General features: G+C 40.3%; 2 protein-coding genes across 8 annotated transcripts in view; one reads left to right on the forward strand and one right to left on the reverse strand.

The window, feature by feature from the left end:
- Positions 1 to 444: 444 nt before the first annotated feature.
- Positions 445 to 13,846, forward strand: kctd3 (potassium channel tetramerization domain containing 3). Of its 5 annotated transcripts, XM_008405753.3 has the most exons (20): positions 445 to 896; positions 1,239 to 1,292; positions 2,135 to 2,180; positions 2,289 to 2,362; positions 2,449 to 2,507; positions 3,724 to 3,804; positions 3,955 to 4,086; positions 4,591 to 4,681; positions 5,220 to 5,410; positions 5,490 to 5,605; positions 5,731 to 5,818; positions 6,039 to 6,155; positions 6,669 to 6,839; positions 6,975 to 7,130; positions 7,383 to 7,479; positions 7,566 to 7,759; positions 7,845 to 7,983; positions 8,069 to 8,191; positions 8,967 to 9,487; positions 9,571 to 13,846. In XM_008405753.3, the coding sequence occupies exons 1-19, from the start codon at positions 826 to 828 to the stop codon at positions 9,475 to 9,477; spliced, it is 2,511 nt and encodes an 836-aa protein (XP_008403975.2). In that variant the 5' UTR covers positions 445 to 825; the 3' UTR covers positions 9,478 to 9,487; positions 9,571 to 13,846. The 5 variants fall into 5 exon arrangements, with proteins under 5 accessions (XP_008403975.2, XP_008403974.2, XP_081461431.1 ...); XM_008405752.3 differs by having other exon boundaries at positions 446 to 896; positions 8,967 to 13,846; XM_081605307.1 differs by lacking the exon at positions 445 to 896 and adding an exon at positions 1,730 to 1,808 and having other exon boundaries at positions 1,254 to 1,292; positions 2,289 to 2,507; positions 8,967 to 13,846.
- Positions 13,847 to 13,959: 113 nt separating this feature from the next.
- Positions 13,960 to 22,608, reverse strand: part of ush2a (Usher syndrome 2A (autosomal recessive, mild)) — a 193,622-nt gene continuing 184,973 nt past the window's right edge. The window contains exons 85-94 of one of the 3 annotated variants that reach the window (XM_081605301.1): positions 22,014 to 22,159; positions 21,805 to 21,923; positions 20,784 to 20,882; positions 20,517 to 20,693; positions 19,839 to 19,922; positions 19,591 to 19,732; positions 19,396 to 19,483; positions 17,682 to 17,750; positions 15,537 to 15,734; positions 13,960 to 14,955 (exon numbers count right to left, since the gene is read on the reverse strand). In XM_081605301.1, coding sequence (XP_081461427.1) covers positions 14,866 to 14,955; positions 15,537 to 15,734; positions 17,682 to 17,750; positions 19,396 to 19,483; positions 19,591 to 19,732; positions 19,839 to 19,922; positions 20,517 to 20,693; positions 20,784 to 20,882; positions 21,805 to 21,923; positions 22,014 to 22,159 — 1,212 coding nt within the window. In that variant the 3' untranslated portion in view covers positions 13,960 to 14,865. Of the gene's footprint in view, positions 14,956 to 15,536; positions 15,735 to 17,681; positions 17,751 to 17,818; positions 17,885 to 19,395; positions 19,484 to 19,590; positions 19,733 to 19,838; positions 19,923 to 20,516; positions 20,694 to 20,783; positions 20,883 to 21,804; positions 21,924 to 22,013; positions 22,160 to 22,608 lie in introns of all 3 variants that reach the window. The other 2 variants (XM_081605302.1, XM_081605303.1) reach the window with 2 other exon arrangements.

Genomic DNA, 22,608 nt, shown 5'->3' on the forward strand with positions numbered 1-22,608 from the left:
CTGGCAAAAAGAAAGTTACCAACAACCAGTAGAACAATAATAAATAAACATACGGTAATGTACATGTTTGGCAGGACAGATACTCACTTATAATTTAAATGAGTAAAAATACTAATGATAATTATAGAAAGGGCAGCACAGGGATAGACTAATAATAATTTTTGCGCCAAAGATTTTACGGGTGCGTAGAAATAAAGATGGACCCTCCCCCCAGGCCCCCAAAGGGAATAGTGCATTCACAGTATTTGGTTTCCAAGATTCCTGCGATTTATCTGATATTGTTTGTAAGTCCCCTCATGTATTTTTCAGTATACACCCAGGCCACTGTAATATTTTTGACTGACTTAAATAAGTACAAAATTTAAAGGAAGAGATTTACTGTCAATCAACGTACCGCCATCGATGTCTCGTGTTAAAACGAAAGAGCAAGGTATTGGAGGGGAACTATCTTGCATCATTACAGACGCGCATCCCAGCTGTTTCACGTTGCTAAAATTCTGCGCAGGCTGCTCTCCCACGATTTCCACACAGGACAGTGATGCAAACAAGCTCGCTGGATAATAAGGGTCCCCTCATGCGGTTGTTTAGGTTATAAAACACCCCTGACCTTCTGCGTCCACGATGCGGAGGCTATACGATGCGGCTACCGTAGCCTGCCTGGGCTGTGTGTAGCGGATATTTTACGGATGGTGGTCCCAGGGAGAGGCTGTGAGGCTGGGGAGTCGGGGCATCAGCTGAGCCGATAGAGGAGTGTTAGCAAGCTAGCCTTTGTGATCAGCTCAGTGACATTTTCGTGAAAACACTACCTGGTTCGGCTCAGTCACCATGGCCACGAACGGTAACAGTTCGACGCCTGGGATGGGAGAGATCATCCAGCTAAATGTCGGGGGGACAAGGTAAGTGACGTCCACTTGACACCGACAGTTGATTGTCATCTTTTCATAAACATTTACTCTTGCGATTATACTTATAACATCTTCATAACTTATGTAATCAAAGCAGACAACGCAGATCGCGTACTCCATCATTACTGCTGCTACAACAACGAATAATTTACTTTGTACACAATGTACAATTTCTACAAGATGAAAACCAATGCTTTTTTGTAGTGATTATTACTCAGTGTTATGATCACCAATTCTTAAATGTTGAATTAAATCAAGTATTCACTCATAAGTCATAAAGAGATGCTGCTCGAAATGTGTTGCCATTCATCATTTGCCTGTATCCTTCACAAGGTTCAGCACATCCAGACAGACTCTGACGTGGATCCCAGACTCTTTCTTCTCAAGGTTAGTTCAATGGATTCAGCTCTTTCATTTTTATTTATTTATTTTATAAACAATGCCTCACAAAAGTAATCACGCCACTTGAACGTTTCCAACTTTGTCATGTTACGACCACAAACTTTATTATTTTAAATTGGGTAATGAAAAAACAGAAAGTTGAGCCGAATTGTGAAGTGGAAGATTTTTTTTTAAGACTTTGGGCAACAAGAAATCTGAAAAGTGTGGCATGCAATTCCTGTAGCTGTGGCTTTTTCTTTAGTGTCGTTTTCCTGTTGGAAAGTGAACCTCTGAACCCGTTTCAAGTCTTTTGCAGCCTAGTAGAGTTTCTTCCCATGTCGCAATGTGATTATATGTGAAATATAGTAAATACTGCATTTTATGTTTTGTGAAACCAGTGAAAACATCTTTTTAAAAATATTTTTGGTTAAAACTTGTAATAGTTGAAGAAATGCTGTCTCACGTGGTGATTTTCAGCGTAGATGAAGGCGACAGTTAAAGAGAGGCAGGATATTGGAGCTGGTAAGATATATTTGTTGTAAAATTAAACACTGCTCTGAGTACATTCCTACAACAGCTGAGCAGAGCTATAAAAGCCAGTCAGAATATCTGGTTTAACACCTGTTTGCCTGTAAGTCAGTTTCTGCTCCCAGCTGTCTTTAGTTCAGTCATTGCAGAACGACTTTTCATACAAGTTAACATAAAAACATGCAGTAAGGATGATAATCTAGACTTCAGAGTTACTGCATTGGTTTTCTTCGTGTAGAAATAAATTGATTATAGTAACCGAGTTACTGGTAGTGGAAATGGAGAACTGATTGGATAACATTTGTCTCTATTCCTTTCAGTTTACTGAGTGGGAGGATTTCCACTCTGCGGGATGAAACTGGAGCTGTGAGTTGAGGTCTCCTACTACCACAATTAAAATGGTTTCCGATTGTGCCGTTTTCAAAAATAATTAATTGTACGTCTTTTAATAAGTTATTATTGCATCACTTTCAGATATTTATTGACAGAGACCCTACAGCCTTTGCACCAATTCTCAACTTTCTCCGAACCAAAGAACTGGACTTGCGGTACAAAAATGCTTGACTAGGAGGGTGTATCTTTGTGATATGACCTGTACAAAAAACATTTTCTGTGTCCTTTTTTTTCTCTTTAGGGGCGTCAACATCAGCGTCCTGCGCCACGAAGCAGAGTTTTATGGGATCACTCCTTTAGGTATGGTGGTGATCGGTTTGAGATGGAAACTTTGAAAGAAACGGTGCTGATGGGATGTACTGGGTTACGTACAGTTCTTTGAAGAAGTATTCATACCCTTTGAGGATTTCAACACAAACTTAAGTGAATTTTATGTCATAGACCCACAGAAAGTGGCACATTACTGTGCATAAATCTGAAAAGTGTGGCATGCATTAATCTTTACCACGTATGCAAAATCTAGTACCACCTCAGAAGACACCTCACTGGTAAATAGAGTCCAGCTGTGTATAGAAAAAAATAAAAAAAATAACAACCATCCATCATTTTTGTTTTATTTTGAATTGATTTATTTTACAAAATCCCAATTCAATCCCCAGAACTGATGTTTTTAACTGTGAAGTGACAAAATTGGAAACAGTTCAAGGGATATGAATACCAGGCAAAACATTGTATAACTGTTATATTTACATACAGCTCTGAAAAAAAAATTAAGAGACCACTTATCAGTTTCTCTGATTTTACTCTTTCTAGGTTTATGTTTGAGTAAAATGAACATTGTTCTTTTATTCTATGAACTACTGACAACATGTCCCTGAAAATCCAAGCAAAAAATTTAGGATTTATTTGCCATAAAAATAACAAAAAAGATGCAGAGCTTTCAGACCTCAAATAACGCAAAGAAAACAAGTTTACATTCATTTAGAAACAACAATACTAATGTTTTAACTCCGGAATAGTTCAGAAACCAATGTTTGGTGGAATAACCATCAGGTTTTCAATGGGGCTCAGTGAAGTGGACTCTGAATTATTTGTAGAGATGTACATCTGTGTTTTTTTTTTTTGTTTTGGTACATTTTAACCAAACATGACAGACATTTTATTCTAAAATAAGTTTCTTCCTGTGTCAGATTATTAACTAAGGTCAAATGCAGGACAGAGTTACTTCCATGCTGTATTACATCCTGTTTCACTGTTTTAAACTTCCCCACATTAACAATGAACGTTACCCTTTTGGAAATTCACTCACATTCTTGAAATTATATTCAACATAGAAGAAGTACACAGCCGTCTTATTCAGGCCTGGTCTGTCCCAAACTCAGTAAAGAAAATCCAAACTGAAGGCACATGAAGCTAAAGAAAATAATTCATTTCTAAGGTGACAGAAACAAAAATAGACAGGTAACTTTATATGAAATGGTGATGTTGATGAGTGTTTGCGTGTGAACCTGTGCAGTGCGACGCCTGCTGCTGTGTGAGGAACTGGACCGCTCATCATGTGGCAGCGTTCTCTTCCATGGCTACCTTCCTCCCCCCGGTAAAAGCCTGAAACTCTCACTGAATGAACTGAAAACGGACGTAGTATAGGTTGCACCACAGAGATCATCTAGACTCCACCTTGTACTAACATGACAGAACAGTGTAAAGGGAAAAGTAAGTGGATTTTTGTTGTTTTGTTTCTGGACAGTTGTTCCGGCTCGTAAGTCGGCGCCTGCAGCTTCTGATGAGCGACCGGGTCCGAGTGGAGCAGAGGGCTTCACCCGCGGGGTTCCCCTTCCTCCTTCGTCTTTGTCTGGAACAGATGACCTAGAGAAACTGGGTAAAAAGGGAGGGAATACATTTAAATATTTGTTTTAGCTGACAACATTAGAAGCAAATAAGAACATCTCAGGTAGTGGACTAAATTGTGTTAGACTGGATTTGTGTCTGACCTTTAAAAACTTGATCTAAAATCCATACTTGGCCTTTCAGTTTGTCCGTGTGTGTGTGTGTGTGTGTGTGTGTGTGTGTGTGTGTGTGTGTGTGTGTGTGTGTGCGTGTGTGTGTGTGTGCGTGCTAAATGCATGCATAACAGAGTAAATGTACGTTTTTGTTTGTGCCTTCTTGCAAGAGTGCATTAGTGCGCCTGCTAATGTGTCCTAAAATCTTTTTAGTGCTCAGACTAGCAGCACTCACTGAAGTGGCCTAGTTTTATGTTGACCTGCTGACTAGTTTGTTCCTGCTTCCTGAAAAATCTTTTTCATTCAAACATTCATTAAGAAACATCAGTTCACTTCTACCAGCAGTGAAAATGGGAATTTATTTACTCCGTCTGTGTTTGCAGATTCAATGGTTGACCCCAGGAAAGTGCTGATTATAGCAGGACACCACAACTGGATCGTTGCAGCTTATGCACACTTTGTCATCTGCTACAGGTAACAGTTTTATTATTTCTCATCAAGAAAGTGTGAAGATTTTCTTTGATTGTTTTTGTAGCTCTGACTCCAGCAGCTGTATATGCCTTGCAAATCTCACTCAAAGCCTTTAATGGGCTTGGTTTGTGCCACACTTCTTCCTTCCACTACGTTTTCCATTAACATAGTCCCTGCTAGTTCTCTTAGCCATGATTTCTTTGTTTCTTAACTCTCTTGTGGAGAATTTCAATATCCTCTGTTCGATAACTGTCAACAGTTTTCTCCTGGCTAACAGAAGACTTTTGTAATTATCTTTAGTAATATTAACATTTTCTAAGAAACAAAATTTTGGGGTTTTCATTTAACACATCCTTCAAAATGAATTGAAATAAACAACCTTATTATGCTTCTATGGGTATAAATTTTTGCATGCGCTTTAATGAAACAAAATTAACTTTTCAGATGCTTCAATACTGCTGACTTACTGTTAAATAAATCAATTTTAATCAAAGATCCACAGATGGAGGTGACAGTATTAGCTTGTGTGCTCTGGCTGCAGGATAAAGGAATCGTCTGGATGGCAGCAGGTGTTTTCCTCTCCCTACCTGGACTGGAGCATTGAACGTATAGCACTTAATGCTAAAGTGGTGGGAGGTCCACATGGAGACAAGGACAAGATGGTGGCCGCCGCCTCTGAAAGCAAGATTATCCTCTGGAGTATCCAAGATGGAGGCAGTGGAAATGAAATTGGTAGGTTTCAAGAATCAAAGGGAACAGCACTGGTTCTGGTTCTGGTTCTACAAGTGCTGTATTTTAATTCCCGCGTTAGGTGTATTCAGCCTCGGCGTTCCTGTTGATGACCTCTTCTTCATTGGCAACCAGCTGGTGGCAACGAGCCACACAGGAAAGGTTGGCGTGTGGAACGCCGTCACTCAGCACTGGCAGGTGGGAATCGTCAGTGAGCGCTTACTGGATGCTTACATTCATCTTTACACGCATGTTTGTCATATTTATGCATTTCCTCTTATTCTCTTATTTACCACGAAAGTTCACGTTTTGTATTTTGTTAGGTTCAAGATGTAGTTCCCATCACCAGCTGTGACACGGCCGGGTCCTTCCTGCTGCTGGGCTGCACCAACGGCTCCATCTATTATATAGGTGTGAACAGACACACACAGAGCAGCCAGCCTTATTGGATCTTACTGAAGCTCTGTTACAGGATATCAATCTTATTTATAAAATATTAAGAGATTGTTACTGTTTTTGTCACCAAAATATTTCTGTTCAGCTGTTTTAGATACATGTTTTTTTTTTTTATCTGGTGGACATTTAAAATCTTTGCATGTTGTTCCATAAGATCTCAACTTCCTCTTCTCAGACATGCAGAAGTTTCCTCTGAGGATGAAGGACAACGATCTCTTAGTGACTGAGCTTTATCACGACCCTTCAAACGATGCCATTACTGCACTGTCTGTGTACCTCACCCCTAAAACCAGTAAGTACTGAATAAACACTGAAAGAAAAGGGTTATATGTGTAGGATGGGGACTTTGCTTCGGTTTGGTTTTTTAATCCTACTTGGAAAAGCACTTGTAGTTCCTCTGTGGCTCTTAATCACTTGCTAAAAAACTGAATAATGTTTTAAAATGTAAATATAGTTAAGAAACAGCTTCACCAATTTTCCCCAGATGTCTTCATACAATGTGTGCATAACATTTCCACAAAAGAATGACATTTATTGTTTCACCATGATGCAAACCGTGCTTTTTTTGGGGCATAATTTTATATAAAAAAACATGTTCAATTGAAGAAAATATCTAAAATCTCAAGACAAAAATGTAATATTTCCTTTGCTAATTAAAAATTAACATTTCCTATTGTAGGAGTTATTTTGTTTAAAAGAGTTATGTTGTGTTGTGACCCCTAGCTAATTTTATTTGGCTGGAATGAAGGCTTTTAGGGTTGCAGAGGTCGCAGACTCTTCACCGTTATGTTTATGCTGCTCTCAGGTGTGAGCGGGAACTGGATAGAGATCGCCTACGGGACGAGCAGCGGAGCAGTGAGGGTGATCGTGCAGCACCCAGAGACAGTGGGATCGGGCCCTCAGCTGTTTCAGACGTTCACTGTGCACAGAAGCCCAGTGACGAAGATTATGTTGTCTGAGAAACATCTGGTGTCGGGTAACAAACGTTCCTCTGTTTAGTTTTTACAAAATTCAGATGACAGTCACCACGAACAATCGACATGTTTGAAACCTCACCGGATTGTTTTTATGTTGTGTTTGCGTGTGTGCGTGCGTGCGTTGTGTGTCTTAGTGTGTGCGGATAACAACCACGTTCGGACGTGGACGGTGACGCGGTTCCGAGGGATGATCTCCACTCAGCCAGGCTCCACACCTCTGGCTTCCTTTAAGATCCTGTCCCTGGAAGAGACGGAGAGTCATGGCAGCTACTGCTCTGGGAATGATATAGGTGAGACGGGAACATGCACAATTAGGTTAAACATGTTGTTAGTAATGTTGAGTGTACAAAATATAGCAGCGATAAAAAGTAATTAAAAAGATAACATGCAAATGCAAATATTTTGCATTTGAATGAAATGAAAGTTAACCTTGGAGTGTGTAATGATTGGCACAAATATAGAAACCTCAAAAGGGAACAAATATAGATTTGGCCCTTTTTCCTAAAAGTTAAATGTTTAACCTGAATTGTTTGGTTCCACAGGCCCGTTTGGAGAGAGAGATGATCAACAGGTTTTCATCCAGAAAGTCATCCCCATCACCAACAAACTGTTTGTTAGGCTCTCCTCAACTGGAAAAAGGTACCCTGGCACACTGTCCTCCACACACACGTATCAGTGTTACTGTGGTTAACGTGTGCATTTGATTTCTTTTTGTAACGTTCCAGGATCTGTGAGGTGCAGTCAGTGGATGGAACCACCATCACCTGCTTCATGGTTCGGGAGTGCGAGGGCTCCAGCCGGATGGGGTCCCGACCGCGCCGCTATTTGTTCACCGGTCACGGAAACGGCAGCATTCAAATGTGGGACCTCACCACTGCGATGGACACAGCCAACAAAGGAGAAGAGAAGAAGAAAGACGGTGAGGAAGGAGAGACGAGTGGCTGAAGCGTCGCCAAGCTGTGCGTTGGTTTCTATTCACTAACTCCTGTAATGTTGTTTGGCAGAAGTGGGCGGGCCGACAGAGGAGGAGCTGCTTCAGCTGCTGGACCAGTGCGACCTGAGTACCTCCCGTTGTGCCACCCCAAGCATAAGCCCCGCCCCCTCTGTGTTGCACCACACACGCCTCAGAGAGTCTATGTCTAGGTTCGAGAGATGACTGCGTCGTATAACCGTTGGTAATGTTTCTGCTCATAAAAGGTCTCACCTTTCTGTCTCTGCTCAACCTCAGTTTGCAGCTGCAGGCCCAGGAATCTATTCCTGAGAGCCAGGTCACCTACGGAGCCATGCGGCCCTACAGAGAGAGCCCCCTGCTGGCCCGCGCGCGGCGAACAGAGTCCTTCAACAGCTACAGGTGAAGCAGCATTTTTCAGTCCAGTTAGGAATGGGCATTTATCATATCGTTCATCACTTATTATCATGGTTAAGAAGTTCAGATTAAAGCTGTAGTATGTAACTTTTATCAGAAATGTTTTTAACATATTTGTTAAAACTGTTACTGACAGGGGTGTGCTGTGGTGGCGCAGGGGTTAAGCACAACCCGTGTATGGAGGCCTTAGTCCTCGACGTGACCGTTGCAGGTTCGATTCCCGGCCTGGCAACCTTTGCTGCATGTCTTTCCCCGTCTCTCAGAGATGGGGAAAGAGGTTATCTGTATGAGACAGATAACCTGTGAAAAAACTGAGCTCCTCCGCCTTCTCCCAATGCTAACTAGAAGCAACCAATCAGAACCAGGAGGCGGGCCCTTTTTCACCCTCTCCATTGCTTTCTGCAGAGAATCCCCTGAATGCTAGGCTAGTTAGATTAGCCACCAATGATAAACGATTTTCCTGTAACAGTAAGTTGCTTGAGCAGCAATTATACAAGGTTAATTGACGGCGCTAAGACCCTCCTCCTGACTCTGATTGGTTATTCTTGGTCAGGAGCGATGCATTTCATCAGATGGAAATAATCTGGCAGGAGATGGAGAAGCTCGATCTTTTCATATTCTGTCGGGACAAAGTGACAGATTTAACAAATATGTAAATAACATATTTACAAAAGCTACATGCTGCAGCTTTAATTATGTTTAAACCCTCCCAAAACTGTCCATATTGCCAATTCTTTAAATGCCCGGTATATTTTTTTAGAGACTTCCAGAACTTTAGCCTGAGTCAGACGTCCAACCCCGGACCCAGTCAGATCCCAGACGCCCGGCGCTCGCTGTGTAACTTTGGGCCTGAGGACAGTGAGAGGAGCACCTCCGTCATGGAGCTCTGGGCTTCCCGCAACGCCGGAAACATCTCAGCGAGTAAACCAGAAGTCAGTCAAGAATCGCCACAGCAACCTCCAGACAGCCCAGTTCCAGGAGCGGACGTGAGGCGAAAGGTGCACACTCAGCCAGAAGAAGGGGACGCTGCTGGGTTGGGAGGAGACGGGGCGAAGGCCGACGGCGCTGTGAGGAAGAGGGGCGTACTGGAGGGGGGCTTTCTGGGGCGGAAGAGGGCTCCTCCAATTCCACATCTCTCCTCGGGATCTGAAGGTGGGGGCAGTGACTCATCTGCAAACGCCTCGCCCTCGCCAACCAAACTGTCGTCCTCCACTTCGCCGCGACACAGGAAGCCGCCAGCCGAGCCGTCCGGTCATGACAGCAGCCTGTGACATCAGTAAGGTTAGCCTGCTTGCGCTAAATATGTAGGCAAAGGAAGAACACACAATCAGCTGCAGCAAAAGTCACTCTTTTCTTACCTACAGGTGTGGCTCATGAAGAAGCTGCAAGTCTCCAACACTATCAGTATCTGTGAGGTGTAGTTGAACTTTCTTCTGTCTCGGTACATTTTAAGTCTGTTTTAAGAAGATTTCAGGATTCGGTCTTCTGTTTTCTCTTCCTGTGAGGTTGCTGCACTAAAATCAACTTCAGGAGCAAAACTAAAGCACAAGGTCTCAGATTAGGTCAATCACCGGACGAGTAAAGCTAGCAAAACAGAAATAAGTCCAATACTAGCAACCATGTGTTGGAGTGATGGTTACAAAATCAAATTGCCTAAAATTTTGAAATTTGCTTTTAAAATATTGATCTACATTTGCAAAATAAATGTAAAACAAATATATAATTCACACAAAACCTTAAATATTTATCCAAAAAATCTTGACCAATCATACAAGAGCTTTGTCCTCCTATCTCTGCAATAATAATAATCACAATACTTTTTTTTCAACAATAGAGCTCATAACTTTATTGTGCAGTGGATGTTGGCCCACTACATGTTATGTTACTATGTTACTTACCTAAAACATGTCATCCGGTCCAAAATGTTGGCAGCTACTTGAATCCTAGGATACTTTCTTTACTGCAGCCAGAGTCAGAGGGGTTTACATTAAAACAGCTGACAAACTGTGCAGGTCGGGCATGCAATACGAGCTTCACTGCAAGGCAGCGGTGAGGTGGAGATGCAGACTAGAAACACAAACTGGTATTCAGATGAAGGTAATGGCAAATGATCATGTGTGGTGACATTCTGTAGATGTGAAATATGCTTAAATCTAGTCCGTTTTTGTCATTAGTGCACCTTCACTTTGCATAAACTTTGTAGCCTCCTCCTAAATGGAAAAAATATATATTTTAACACGGTAATTAAATGTACAGCAGCTTGCAAAAGTATTTCACATTTTTTTTCTCCCAGACACATCACAAATATACCCACCGAGTTCATTTAAATTAGACTAAACTTGGATTTTTTTGACCTACATGCACTAAGTATGGCAGAAAACTGACGCTGCTCATAACACGAACCATCATCACTGTGAATCAGTGGTGGCAGCATCATGCTGCGGGTGCTTTTCTTCATTAAGGACAGAGTTGATGGGAAGATGGTAGGAGCTAATTACAGGAAAACTCCAGAAGAAAATAAGACTCGAGACTGGACTGGAGGTTTTACTCCCAGCAGAACATCAACGCTAAACACAAACCCACAGTAGAACGGAAACATTCAGATCAACACATTCAGAAACGTTGAAAACTGTGCATACCAATAAAAAATAAATTCATATTTGTTGTAGCGTGACAAAATGTGGGAAGAAAAACACTTTTGGAAGGTACTGTACATTTTAAAGCAGAGATTTTATGGCATTTAGTCCTTAAAAAAACATTCACTAGAAAACCTTTCAGTGCCCATTTCTGAGGAAATGCTTTAGTAGAATAAGTGCTTCTTTTCCCGCTTGAGATTATCCAACCCACCTCCTCCCAAAACGTGCCTGTGAAAGATCATTTATCAACACTAATAACATTAGTTTTATTTTTTCATACCTTATATTAGATCTAATGAGAGGATTTACACATACACGCCCTCACTTTGACTCATTTAAGAGAAATGTTGATATGTCTTGTGTCAGATGGCTGTTGTAGTGCCTTATTTAACTTTTGTTGCGTTTCAATGGAGAAATATAGTGACCAAAGGATTGTGAAGAGGGAGAGCACTGTGTAGGAACATAATGGACCTGCCTGATCCAGCTTAGTTAAGGCCAGATCAGAGTTAATTATGAACCACAATGAGAAAAGCGATGCAATAGTGAAGGCTTTAAGTACATCATTTGATGCATTTCCAGGAGTGTTTGTATGTTTTAGAGGCGAGTTACTTTAACTACACCTAAAAACATACCGGAGTGTGAAAAAATGAAGCCTGAGAGCTGCGTAGCTTCGGTCACGACTTGTACAAAGACACGTAGATTTTGATACACTAACATTGCAGTCAACATGCATATTCAAAACAAAGTCCTAAAGAGGATGCACTCATTTGTTTTATCGTATCTTTATACATCATGTATGCATAAAAGGCCTGTATTGATGTAATCACATATTGGACCTAAATATGTTTTTTTTTTCTCGCACTATCCAGTCTATTATTACAGTAAATTTTGAGTGTTTATTTTAGATTTTAAAATATACAGTTTAATGTGCATTGTAGTGCATAGGTGTTTGTTTGCAGCATGTTTTGTCTGTCGTCCATCAACTCTTCTCTGGCTATGTTTACATTATATTACAGCGAGACTCTAACGAGCTAAAACTCATGCATATCTGTTTATTTAAGCTTCTTCGAATGATGTTGTGTTATGTACTGAATTTAAGAAATGCTGCAAAATGAGGTCAAATATTTACAGCTGAACTTTCCATAAATGAAGTTGACATTGATTCAGAGTATGTGTAGTTTAGTTACGATGAGTAGAGCGTCATTTTGTCTTTCCAAAACTGATAACGAGGCACGGGCTGGTTAATGTGACCTTTTGCGGTTGCCATGTGCACAAAAAAGTGGTTCCTAAAAATGCACAATATCTAATTTCGAACAGAAAATCAATGCTTATGCCTGCCTATGCAAACAAACACACATTGACTGATGCAGTTTTAGTGTTATTACACGTACAAAATAACTTGGTGCAGTTTCATCTCTATTTAATATATTTCTATAGTGGAAATTTGAACTCTGTCTCAATGCACCTTACAAGAGAAATACAGGTTAGATAGAGAAATATATATAATGTTCAGTCATAGAGGTATTTCTAAGTTTTCTGTCCAAGGAAACCTTGCCAGTTGCACGGTGTTATTGACTTAAAAGCAACCTCGCCTTCAGAGGAAGTACATGATGATAGCGGATGTTTGACTGCATCGATAACTTTGCAGTTATTCCTCATACAGCAGGAAGGAGCGACTCCCTGTAAACAGGAAGAAGCACCCAGAAGCATCCATTCAGCAGGTCTAACTTGAGTTTTCCAACAGATTAAGTTTTGGGAAATTTAGAGGAAATTGACACTGAAATCCTAACTTTTTAAAAACCTCATCATTAACCTGCCCGTGCCTACCTGAAGTTTGCAACAATCCACTTTTTTTTTTTTTTTAATACAAAGCATTTCATATGTATTCTGTAACACACTATATGGTATATTAGAAATCCTAACATTTCCAGGTCTTGCGTGCTTGACTGTGAAAAAGGAACCTTTTGATGAGATTAATCCCAACAAGGTGATGTTTTAATGATGACTCTGATGTATTTAAAGCTGACTTCAGTAATCGGAAAGCCACAGTGAAGAGCAAGAGACGAGTTTTATTGCCTGGTTCATTTAGACGCTGTGCAAAAGCAAAAATGTTTTGTTTTAAGCATCGGAGGTGTGTTTTTTTTCCCCCATAGCTCTGATTTCACTAACCTTCCCGTCAGACAGTCTCTTAGATGGCGTCTGTCATCATTGTGATTTATGAGTTTAATAAAAGCTTCTGTGTGTGTGTGTGCGTGCGTGTGTGCACGTGTGTAGCTCAGGGCCATACTGTCCCTTACAATCACTCCACAAACTCTCTTTTCACAGCCTCCCCCCTCCCTCTGTGGCTGACAATAGCTGTGAATGCGGCCGCGAACGCTTCAGAAGTGCCCTTGTCAGATTGGCGTCCTTGAGCTGGGGTTGTGGTGGAGGGGGGGCTCGGTTGTTACTGCCAGTTTGTTAATTTTAAACTTGCCTAGATGTCCCCTTAAGGGACACGGCAGCAAAAGTAAATTACGGCAGCATAGTTTTGATGGAGACAGTGGCGCTGGTGTGGCCGTGTGTGTGTGTGTGTGTGTGTATGTGGTGACTAAGGCGTTGTACAGCTGTGGGCATATCTGTGTTGTAGGAACTCAGCAGAAAGTGCAAAAACATGAATTTTAGGTAAAGCTGCTTCATTAGTGCCGAAATGATGGGGGGTTAAGCATTTGATAGGTCTGTGTGCACAAAGTTACTCTGCTTATCATCCCTATTGACATCAACATATGGATTTAAAGAAATTATGTTCAAAGTATTTGGATTTCATGTTGTTTAAATGAACAATATTAACCTCATCAAATAGAACAAACTTTTACATTTGTCAAGTGATTTTTTTCCTAAATCTTTTTTTATTTTATTTAAACATTGGTCTGGTACATTTGTGCTTCTTTTGTTGACTTGCTGCTTTCAAATACTGACATTTCACTTCACAGTGGAGTAAAGAAAGATTAAACTGTTCTCATCTGGCTCTCAGTCTCTTTTCTTAACCAGGCATGGTTCACATAATAATGATGGATTTGTGACAAGCTGTTGTTAGAGCAAACTTTAACTATTTTCTGTTTGTGAAAACCCCCCAGAAAATTCAGTTTTTGATAATTTCTTTTAATTATTCACCAAAAATACACAATCTATGAAGTATCTATAAATAAAAATAAAAAAAATACAGTCATAAATAATACTGCCCGTGTTTAAAAAAAGGTTGGTCATAACAGCGTATTATATATAAAATCTTTTAAAATCCATCAACATTAAAACGAGTGGTTAAATAAGTGATAAATGCTGTTTCTAGGTCCAGTCTGTGGAATCTTGACATAATAATTTTACTTCTATAAAAACACTAAACAGGATGTTTCCTGTTTCTCCTTTTAGCTGAAGCTGCAGGTCTCTACGTCAGAACAGTGAAATAATCTGTAAGCCACAGAACAATAACAGTCAATCACATTAACAACAAGTAAACACGTCTGAGTTGACCATCAACCACTGGTTTTACATTTAAATTGCAAGAAGCAGTAAATACACAAAGACATAATAAGACAAAATCTCAAGTTTGGGCCTTTTGGTTACATCACAACAAACAGACAACACATATGTACATTTCAGCTACATTTATAACAATAATAAAAAAAGTTGGCAAATCTCTCTAGCAACAATAACATGAAGGTGGTGAGTCCGTCTAAGTTAAAGCCCTAACGGTGTTGATTACAGACATGGTAATAGGCACAGTTACCAGGTGAGGAAGTGATCGATATGAACTTCTGGATTGTTTTGATTTTACTCATTTAAACTTTCTAAAAGCTGTTGGCAAGCATAGAAAGCGAATCATAATCTAACCTAAACATTCACAGACCATCTATGCAGAAAGTTACCAGATATGGAGGCTTTAGTCCATATGCGAGCTCTAAATTTAAACATTTTGTCCCTGACTCTACTGCAGCTAACACAGCTTAGAGTGAGTGTTACCAGCCTGGCCTCTTAAGGCCTGTTGTCCTACAGATGGGTGTCGGTGAACAGGCTGTGCTCTTTTTTCACAGAGCTTAAGGCCTTGATGGCGTCCACAAACTCATCATCCTCCACATACTGAAAGAAAGCACACAAGATCCAAACATTATGATGTCAGAAACGTTGGAAAAAATACTCAAGTACTAGTAACTTGTAATAGTTTGTAATTACAGACATTTCTTGTCCATTTTCTGATGTCATTGACAACCATTGGACTCATCAAATGGCATTTACAGTTTTAGCCTTCTGGTCGCTGTATTTTGTGTCAGATTAGAGCTGAAAGGTGCTGCAGAACATCACTGTGCATTGCTAAGCTATCTGATTATGAAGCAGCATGCTGATTATTATGTGTGTCACAGCTTAATTGGCTTTAAAGAACCATGCTGACACCCTTGGTTTTCTTTTTAGAAGCAACATCCAGTGCCTATCGGGGCTGTTTCCCTTTTTAGCACCTTCTCTGTGGATTTTCATTCTGCAACAGGATTTTATGAGACAGACCAACTCAAATCTTTTGAAAAGGCCCTGAATGCTAAAGAAAGTAAAAATTAGCAAACTGTGAAATTAAACTGTAATCTATGAAATCAAGCAGAACAAGTCGATTCTGAAACTCCTTTCAGAGACTGTCAACAACAAACAGACAAATGCATGTCTGTCCTCACCAGTCCAGAATCATGTCCCAGTGGGTTATCCCAGCATCCCTCCTCCATCAGTGACTTCCTGTTGATCAGCTGACTGACGCTGCGGTGCAGGGAATCCTGGGAGTAGGCTTGAGTCAGGTCAGTTTGACTGGGAGCCCGCAGCACAGACATGGGGCTGTAGCGCGAGCTGCTGCCGACTATCTTTGTGTCTGCCAGACCCTGTGAGGTACAGTTAGTACAAGAGCGACCGCATGTTTGAAATTAATAATAAAATGACAACTGCAGAAACACTGAATTTGTTGCTTCTTGAAAATGTGAATATAAATTGAACATGCTTCATCTTTCTGTCCACACAGAAAAATCCGACAGGGGGAACAACTGGGAATTAACCTTTAATTTACTAAAGCTTCATTCTTGATTATAATTATGCAATAATCTAAAATGTGTCTAAAGTATCATATTAATGTTCCATTTACATGTGTAACCACACTGTTCCATATCAGAAAAAATCACACACTCTAATACTTGGTAGGACAGATTTTAGCTTTGATTACATCAAATGTGGCATCGCTTTAATCAGCTTCTGCAGCGTCACTATATTTATTTCCATCCAGTGTTTTCATTTTTCACCATCACCTGCATCAGATCACTGTCCACATTATTGTCAAGTGCATCCCAAAGACTCTCTAACCTGCTTATTCAGTATATTCAAGTAATCAGCTGATCTCATAATGTTGCTGAACCTGGACCCACTGCAGCAACCCCAGAGCATAATGCTGCCACCACAGGCTGCCATCACTATGGGTAAATTTGGACTCAAACCACATGACCTTCTTGCACCACTCCAGAATCCAATCTCTTTTCTGCCTAGAAAACTCAAACTTTTTTCATATTAGCCTTACTGATTAGTATTTTTTTTAAGACTATACAGCTGTTTGGTTCAAATTACTTGAATTTCCTTTACATTGTTCCTGTGGAAATGTTCTTAGTTATAGTAGTGAGCTCTGTTGTTTTTACTATTTCACTTCATCAAATGTTTAAGTGATCACTAACCATGGGTGCTCTTCATTTTAAACCACATTTCTTGGTGGATAGATGAGTTCCCACTGTCCTTCCAGTGTCTACTAATGCGCTGCAGGGTTTCCTCTGCATGCAATTGATCGCCACGGCAAAATAAAAGCCGCTACACCTTCAAACTAAGGTCTTTCTTTTTTTAAATTATATATGTAAGGCAAACGAGATCTACCGTATTTTTTGGATTATAAGCCATTACTTTTTTCCCACAACTTGAGCCATGCGGCTCATAGTCCGGTGCTGCTTTTCTGTGAATTTTTCTTCAACCTCCAGGGGGCTCTCTAGCAGGAAGTGAATCATTGGAAGTCAAAATTGAAAATCAAAGAAGAAAGCGCTAATTTTCATTTAGAACAAGCACATGCTAGCAGCAGGAACGACAGAGAAATGTTTTCAAACTCATAGCCCCTTATCATGGAAACAACACGAAGATGCCGCTTTTAAATTGAAGGTTATCTATCTGGCAGTACAGATCGATAGCCGCTAAGCTCGGCGTGAACGAATCCATGGTTCGGCGTTGGAGACAGAGGGCTGCGTCCTTAATACCAGATTTATTAAGAAAGCAGTGAAAAACCGGAGATATCAGCGGCTTATAGCCCGGTGCGGCTCATATATGTACGTTTCCATTTTTTTTTGTGTGGGTGCGGCTTATAGTCTGGAAAATACGATATACATGAAGATAGCCACTTGGACAGCCCACCATCAGTTAAAAAATTTTTTATTTTAGGAACTTCAACAACCTCCTTCGCTTGATTATCACCAACATGTTTTCCTCCACCAGTGGATGCATCTTCCAACATGTCTGTTTAAGAAATTCAAATATACTCACTGCATGGTTGAGAGTTATATAATTAACATAATCTTGCAGTAGGTAGCTCTTGCCCTCCAGGTGGTGACTTTTTTTGACATGCAGTGTAAATATAAAGACAAGCTCAAAGACTGTGCATCTCTTACCCCCCAGTGACCCCAACAACCAAGCCACTGTTTTCATGAGCAAGGCTGAAGTATGCACACATGCACAAACGAAGCATGCAGATGCAAACACACAGAGCACATGCGCAGGAGGATAACCCACCAAAATCCACATTCCCATACCTCTGCGTACATAGTGTAGCTTTTAAGTATAACGTTGCTGATCTCAACACAGTCTGCTACAGTGTCAAACTGCAGGGGGACAGTGAGATAAACATTTAGGGGTCTGGCAGTGAAAAAAAGACGGAAAGTTATCTTACTGTAGGGCGATCAAGGAGGAGCAAAGAGCCGGAAAGATGCTTAGAGCACAGCTCAGGACGGGGCCTCTGAGAAAAAGATGGAGGATTAGATGGGATGGAAGGAGCAGCGCAAGATTGGAGAGGAAACAGAAATAAAACGATTAATAAAAACAGATTAAAAGAGGAAGGAAAGAGCAAAAATATATGGCTTAAAGAAAAGCTGCTTTACGTACAAAGAGTAACCAGCACATTGAGGTGACATACTGTACAGACAAAACATTTAGCTTCAGAGCACAATATTATTTTTATTGCAGTTTTATAGAGAAAAAAATGCCATGTCATTATAGTAATACTATTTAACAGAGCTGTTTCCTGCTATCGATAAATATGTGGATATGCAAATACATGAAGCCCTCCAAACAGTAGAGGGTCCCAAAGCTGAATGTTTGGTCTCATCTGTGGAGAATAAGATTTTTTTTAAAACGTTCGCTCATTATGTGTTATTTGACATATGGAGGATGTTTATTGCCCTTGTTTTATGATTTTTATGCTGCTTGAGTGGCTGAACCTAAATGCTCTAAATTTAATAAGAAGCCATCATGACTGTTTGTGATGGACTAATGGATCCCATAATGAATAAGAAATTTCTACATTGTAGTTTAGCATTGCTAACTACCCATTTATTTGGTGAATAAAGTCCCTGTCATATCTGCACCTAAATAAAAACCTAAATAAAACACAAAAGCTGAGTCTGATTTATGTCAGAAACTTAAAGGTTTATCTAAAACAATTTAAGTATTACAAGTGAAAGCCATATTATACAGATTTATCGCACACAGAGTGAAATATTTCAAGCATTTATTTCTATCAATGTTGATGATTGCGGCTCATATGAAATGAAAAGTCAAATGATTCTCTCAGAACAATTTAATATTACACAGAATGAGCCAATAAAATCACAGCCAAGACCACTGACTCATTGCTTGTTCATTCAGGTCGTCCAAAAGAGGGATAAGTCATTGCTAAAAGTGATTACTAAATCCAAGTAGATTTATACAAAGTTGAGTAGAAGGAAAAAATAAGGCAAAGAAAGATGGACAAGCAACAGGAATGAGCTGAGCTATGAGTGGATTCAAGAGTTTGGTCAACTGCAGCTCATCTCATGCGAGCCAAGAAGGAAAACGTCTGGCGTGGTCCAAACTCCTCTTCTTAGGTGAAAGTAAAAAAGAAAGTAAATTGTAAATTGCATTTCATTTACATATTAAGGTCCTAAAGTTTTGAGGGAGAGTGGACATGGACAAAATTCAAGTCCATTGTGAATTAGCAGCAAGCTACAATCTTTAAAATGACGAAAAATCCATAAGTGAAATATCTGATGTAACTGTATGTAATTTGAATTACGGAAACAAAAGAGCTTTTTGATGACATTTCATTAAACTGAGACGCAGCAGCAGCTTCAGTTGTTAACCTGGTCATTAATGTTACAGAGCCGCTGGTTTGACCTGTACTAACCTTCTACATGATGGTCTTCTCTTCCTTTTTATGTACTGTTACCGTTAATCTTGTAAAACCTTGTTTTTCTGAGCTGCTCTTCTCACCTTGTACGCGTCTCCTCCAGCCTTTCTGGTCTTCTGAAGCATGACCAGCGGAGGGCGCTCTCGGGCTGATGGATTCTTCCTCAAAGTTCTCAATGGGGAAAAGAAAATTGATTTATTTTTTATTCTTCTTTATTACATAAGATAAATGAATAGTAAAAAAAATATATATTCTATAAACACTTTACATGAATATACCTTTTCAGGAGTAAACCAATCAGTATTGCAAGGAGGAACAGACCGAGCAGCACAAACAGCAGAATGAACCACAACTCGGAGTAAATGGGAGTGGCTGAAATGCTGACGCCCTGCTTATCACCATCAACAGGCTCAAGAGGACCTGCACAGAAAACGAAGAGTTAAAACCGTCAATATGCTAACACATGCAGCTTTAAATTTTGTTTCTACATTTGAAGCAGTTTAGGAAGACACTACAGAGGGAGTACCAAGGCCTGAGGCTGGGTTGTATCTGATGGTGGGCGTGCTGGCGCTGCCGCGGTCTGTGATGCACGTCACCTGAAAGGAAAGAGCTACAAAAAAACAGCAGGAAATATAGCAAGTTAGAATTTCATGACATTAAACACACTTATATTGTTCTGCAGGATTTTATACAACTGTAGGAGCAATCAGAAATCTAAGCAGTGAAATCTAACGTCACTCTCTCTTGAACTCAATTCTGGCAACCAAATGATGTCATCTGTTGTGTCACTAGCAAATATTTCATTTTATCCTCCAAGTAAAAAAACAAACAAACACAAATATCCAGTTACTGTCGAGTGGCATAGCAAAACTTACTGGTATTCTTCTCATTGTTCATAGGAAAGCTCTTTATATTACACTAATCAAATACTTGATGACCAGGTTTTTACATGTTGTGTTTTGTGATGAACTCCAAGCCTTTAAAGCTTAATCGCCAAAATCTGCAGCTCCCTCCAATTATTTTTTTAACAAATTGAAGTGGCAGTTTTTAAAAAATATATTTTCCCATGAGAAGAGTCATATCTAAAATATTGAAGCTTAGAATTTTTTTTTTTTGATGTAACAAAAACCTGTGAATTATTGTGTTTCAGAAGTTGCACATTATTGCAAAGCATGTGAATGTGTTTGGCGTGTGCACCCCTCACTTTTCCGTGAGGTGCGTGGAATATGAAGGTGGCTGTAGAAGCCGGTGTAAACTCTGAGCTGGCTCTCGGTCACGGTGTACTCCTTCAGGAAGCCGTTGAGGGAAAAGGTCTCCGTCCAGTCCAGCCAGATCACTGTCAGGTTGCTGTCCACGGAGAAGGGAGACACATATTGGGGGGCTGCAGGGAGACAAACACATTTAAACGGTATTTTCCTGCTTCTTTTAAGTGCTTAGCTGTGGCTTCAGAGGGACTGAATAGACGTGTTACGTTCGCTGAGTGTGCTGACGGCCGTCCAGTTGGAGGCAGTGCTGCCCATCTTATTGAAGCAGGCAGCCCTCAGTTCATAGGCAGAGTATGGTTGGAGCCCTGCACAGTTAAATACAGAAATTTTACTGTTTTATTTCATTGAAGACATGCATGCTCCAGCATTTATATTTCCAAAGATGTAAACAGACTCCTGATATTCTTAGATTTATAGATTTATGGTAGCTGAAGAATTGCTGGGGTCCATTGTTAGGAACAGATTAGAAATAATAATCATAATAGTATTTTCTTGGGATTTTATTTTAAAGACGTAAAGCAAGTCTGGAAACAGTACATTTTTTAGAGTAAACCTATTATGAAAAATCCATATTTGGTTGTTATCCTTCCATTTGGGTTTCAGCTGCTTCCAAAAACAGCTGAAGTGCTGAAAAAAATCCCCCAGCTGTTTTTTTGCTGATAAGTTTATATTTTTGGGTGTCTGGAAAATTAGCCGTTTCAAAAATCTCCTGAGAGCTAAGTCACAATTGAGGGCACTGCACTGTTGCCTAGCAACCCCAGCTCAGCCCAAGTAACCTCCAGCACATTAGGTCAGCTGGTTTTACTGCTGCGCAATGGCTGCTGGTAAAGACAAGTGTTTAGTTGTTGACATGCCATCCAGAAACCACTTCCTGCAAACTTGTTGGTTGAGCAGGAGGTTCCACTTCTGCTTCTTGAAGATGTACATAACTGCATATATAACTGTATGTATAACTGCACATCTGTCTGCAGCCATTTTCCCGTATGAGCGTAAATGTTGAGTTGGAGGGCGTGGCCAGCAGCAACTTACTTGGATTTAAAGTGACAAGATGTCCTAAAACAGCTCATTCCAAAAGGAACTCAAAATATGCAGAACTGGGCAGACCGAAATCTCATTAGCTTGGAATAATTTCATGCAAAAAATATAATGAGAATGATTTGTATAGCTCGTAGACCTATACTAAGGAAGCATAATGGGTTACCTTTAAATGATAATCAATGGAATCACCTGTTACATTATAGCTCCGCTGTTTGCCAAAGAAACAGATTTCTGTTGGCCCCTCTGTGCAGGCTGATGGTACGGGCTGGGGGGGCTGAGGGCAGGATGTCCTGATATGAAGCTCACAGCTGGACACACACACGCACACACACACTGAGTGAGATTAGAGGTTTGTTTGATTTCTGAGCTATGTGCACTCTGCTAATATTTTTCCCCACCTGTCGATGACTCCATTCGGCGCCGTCGGTTCGTCCCATTCCATCTGAACTGAGCGGGACGTCAGGGTGAGGAGACGAGGGGGAGGCTGGTCAGCTGGGGGGGCGGTGAGGGTGTGGAGCTCCCTTACTGGACCCCGGCTACAACACTGAGAATTATTCAAAGAGGAGCAAAGCTGCAACTAGAGTCACGAAAGTGGGCCATACAGGAGCATCTCAGTCAATTAGAATGTCATCAAAATGTAATTTAATTTAAGTATTAATCAAAAACAGAGGGGTTTTTTTCAAGCATTTATTTCTTTTGGCTTACAGGTAATAAAAACCAAACGTCATGTTCATCAGAAAATCAGAATTTTACACAAGACCAACAAAAAATGATTTTTTAATACAGATTATCTGTTGTGTTTATGTTAAGGTTACCGGTGCAGAAGACAATGACCACATAAACCACATAAACACACTATTAAAGAAACTAACTGTTCAAATTCTGCATCCAGGGGCATCAACGCACAATTGAAGGGAAGGAAAAGGTTGTAGAAAAATGTCCACAAGGACAGCAGAAGCTGCTTGAGGCCACATGAGTTTCCACAGTCACTGG

This window comes from Poecilia reticulata, chromosome 3 (assembly GCF_904066995.2).
Source record: "Poecilia reticulata chromosome 3, P_reticulata-male-v2, whole genome shotgun sequence".
In the NCBI taxonomy this organism is placed as follows: Eukaryota; Metazoa; Chordata; class Actinopteri; order Cyprinodontiformes; family Poeciliidae; genus Poecilia; species Poecilia reticulata.

What these genes read in the sequence shown, in the direction of transcription:
- kctd3 (XM_008405753.3), top strand. Translation starts at nt 826, where the DNA reads ATGGCCACGAACGGTAACAGTTCGACGCCTGGGATGGGAGAGATCATC. An exon ending in CTAAATGTCGGGGGGACAAG is followed by an intron (nt 897 to 1,238) that starts GTAAGTGACGTC and finishes ATCCTTCACAAG; the next exon opens with GTTCAGCACATCCAGACAGA. An exon ending in TTATGGGATCACTCCTTTAG is followed by an intron (nt 2,508 to 3,723) that starts GTATGGTGGTGA and finishes GAACCTGTGCAG; the next exon opens with TGCGACGCCTGCTGCTGTGT.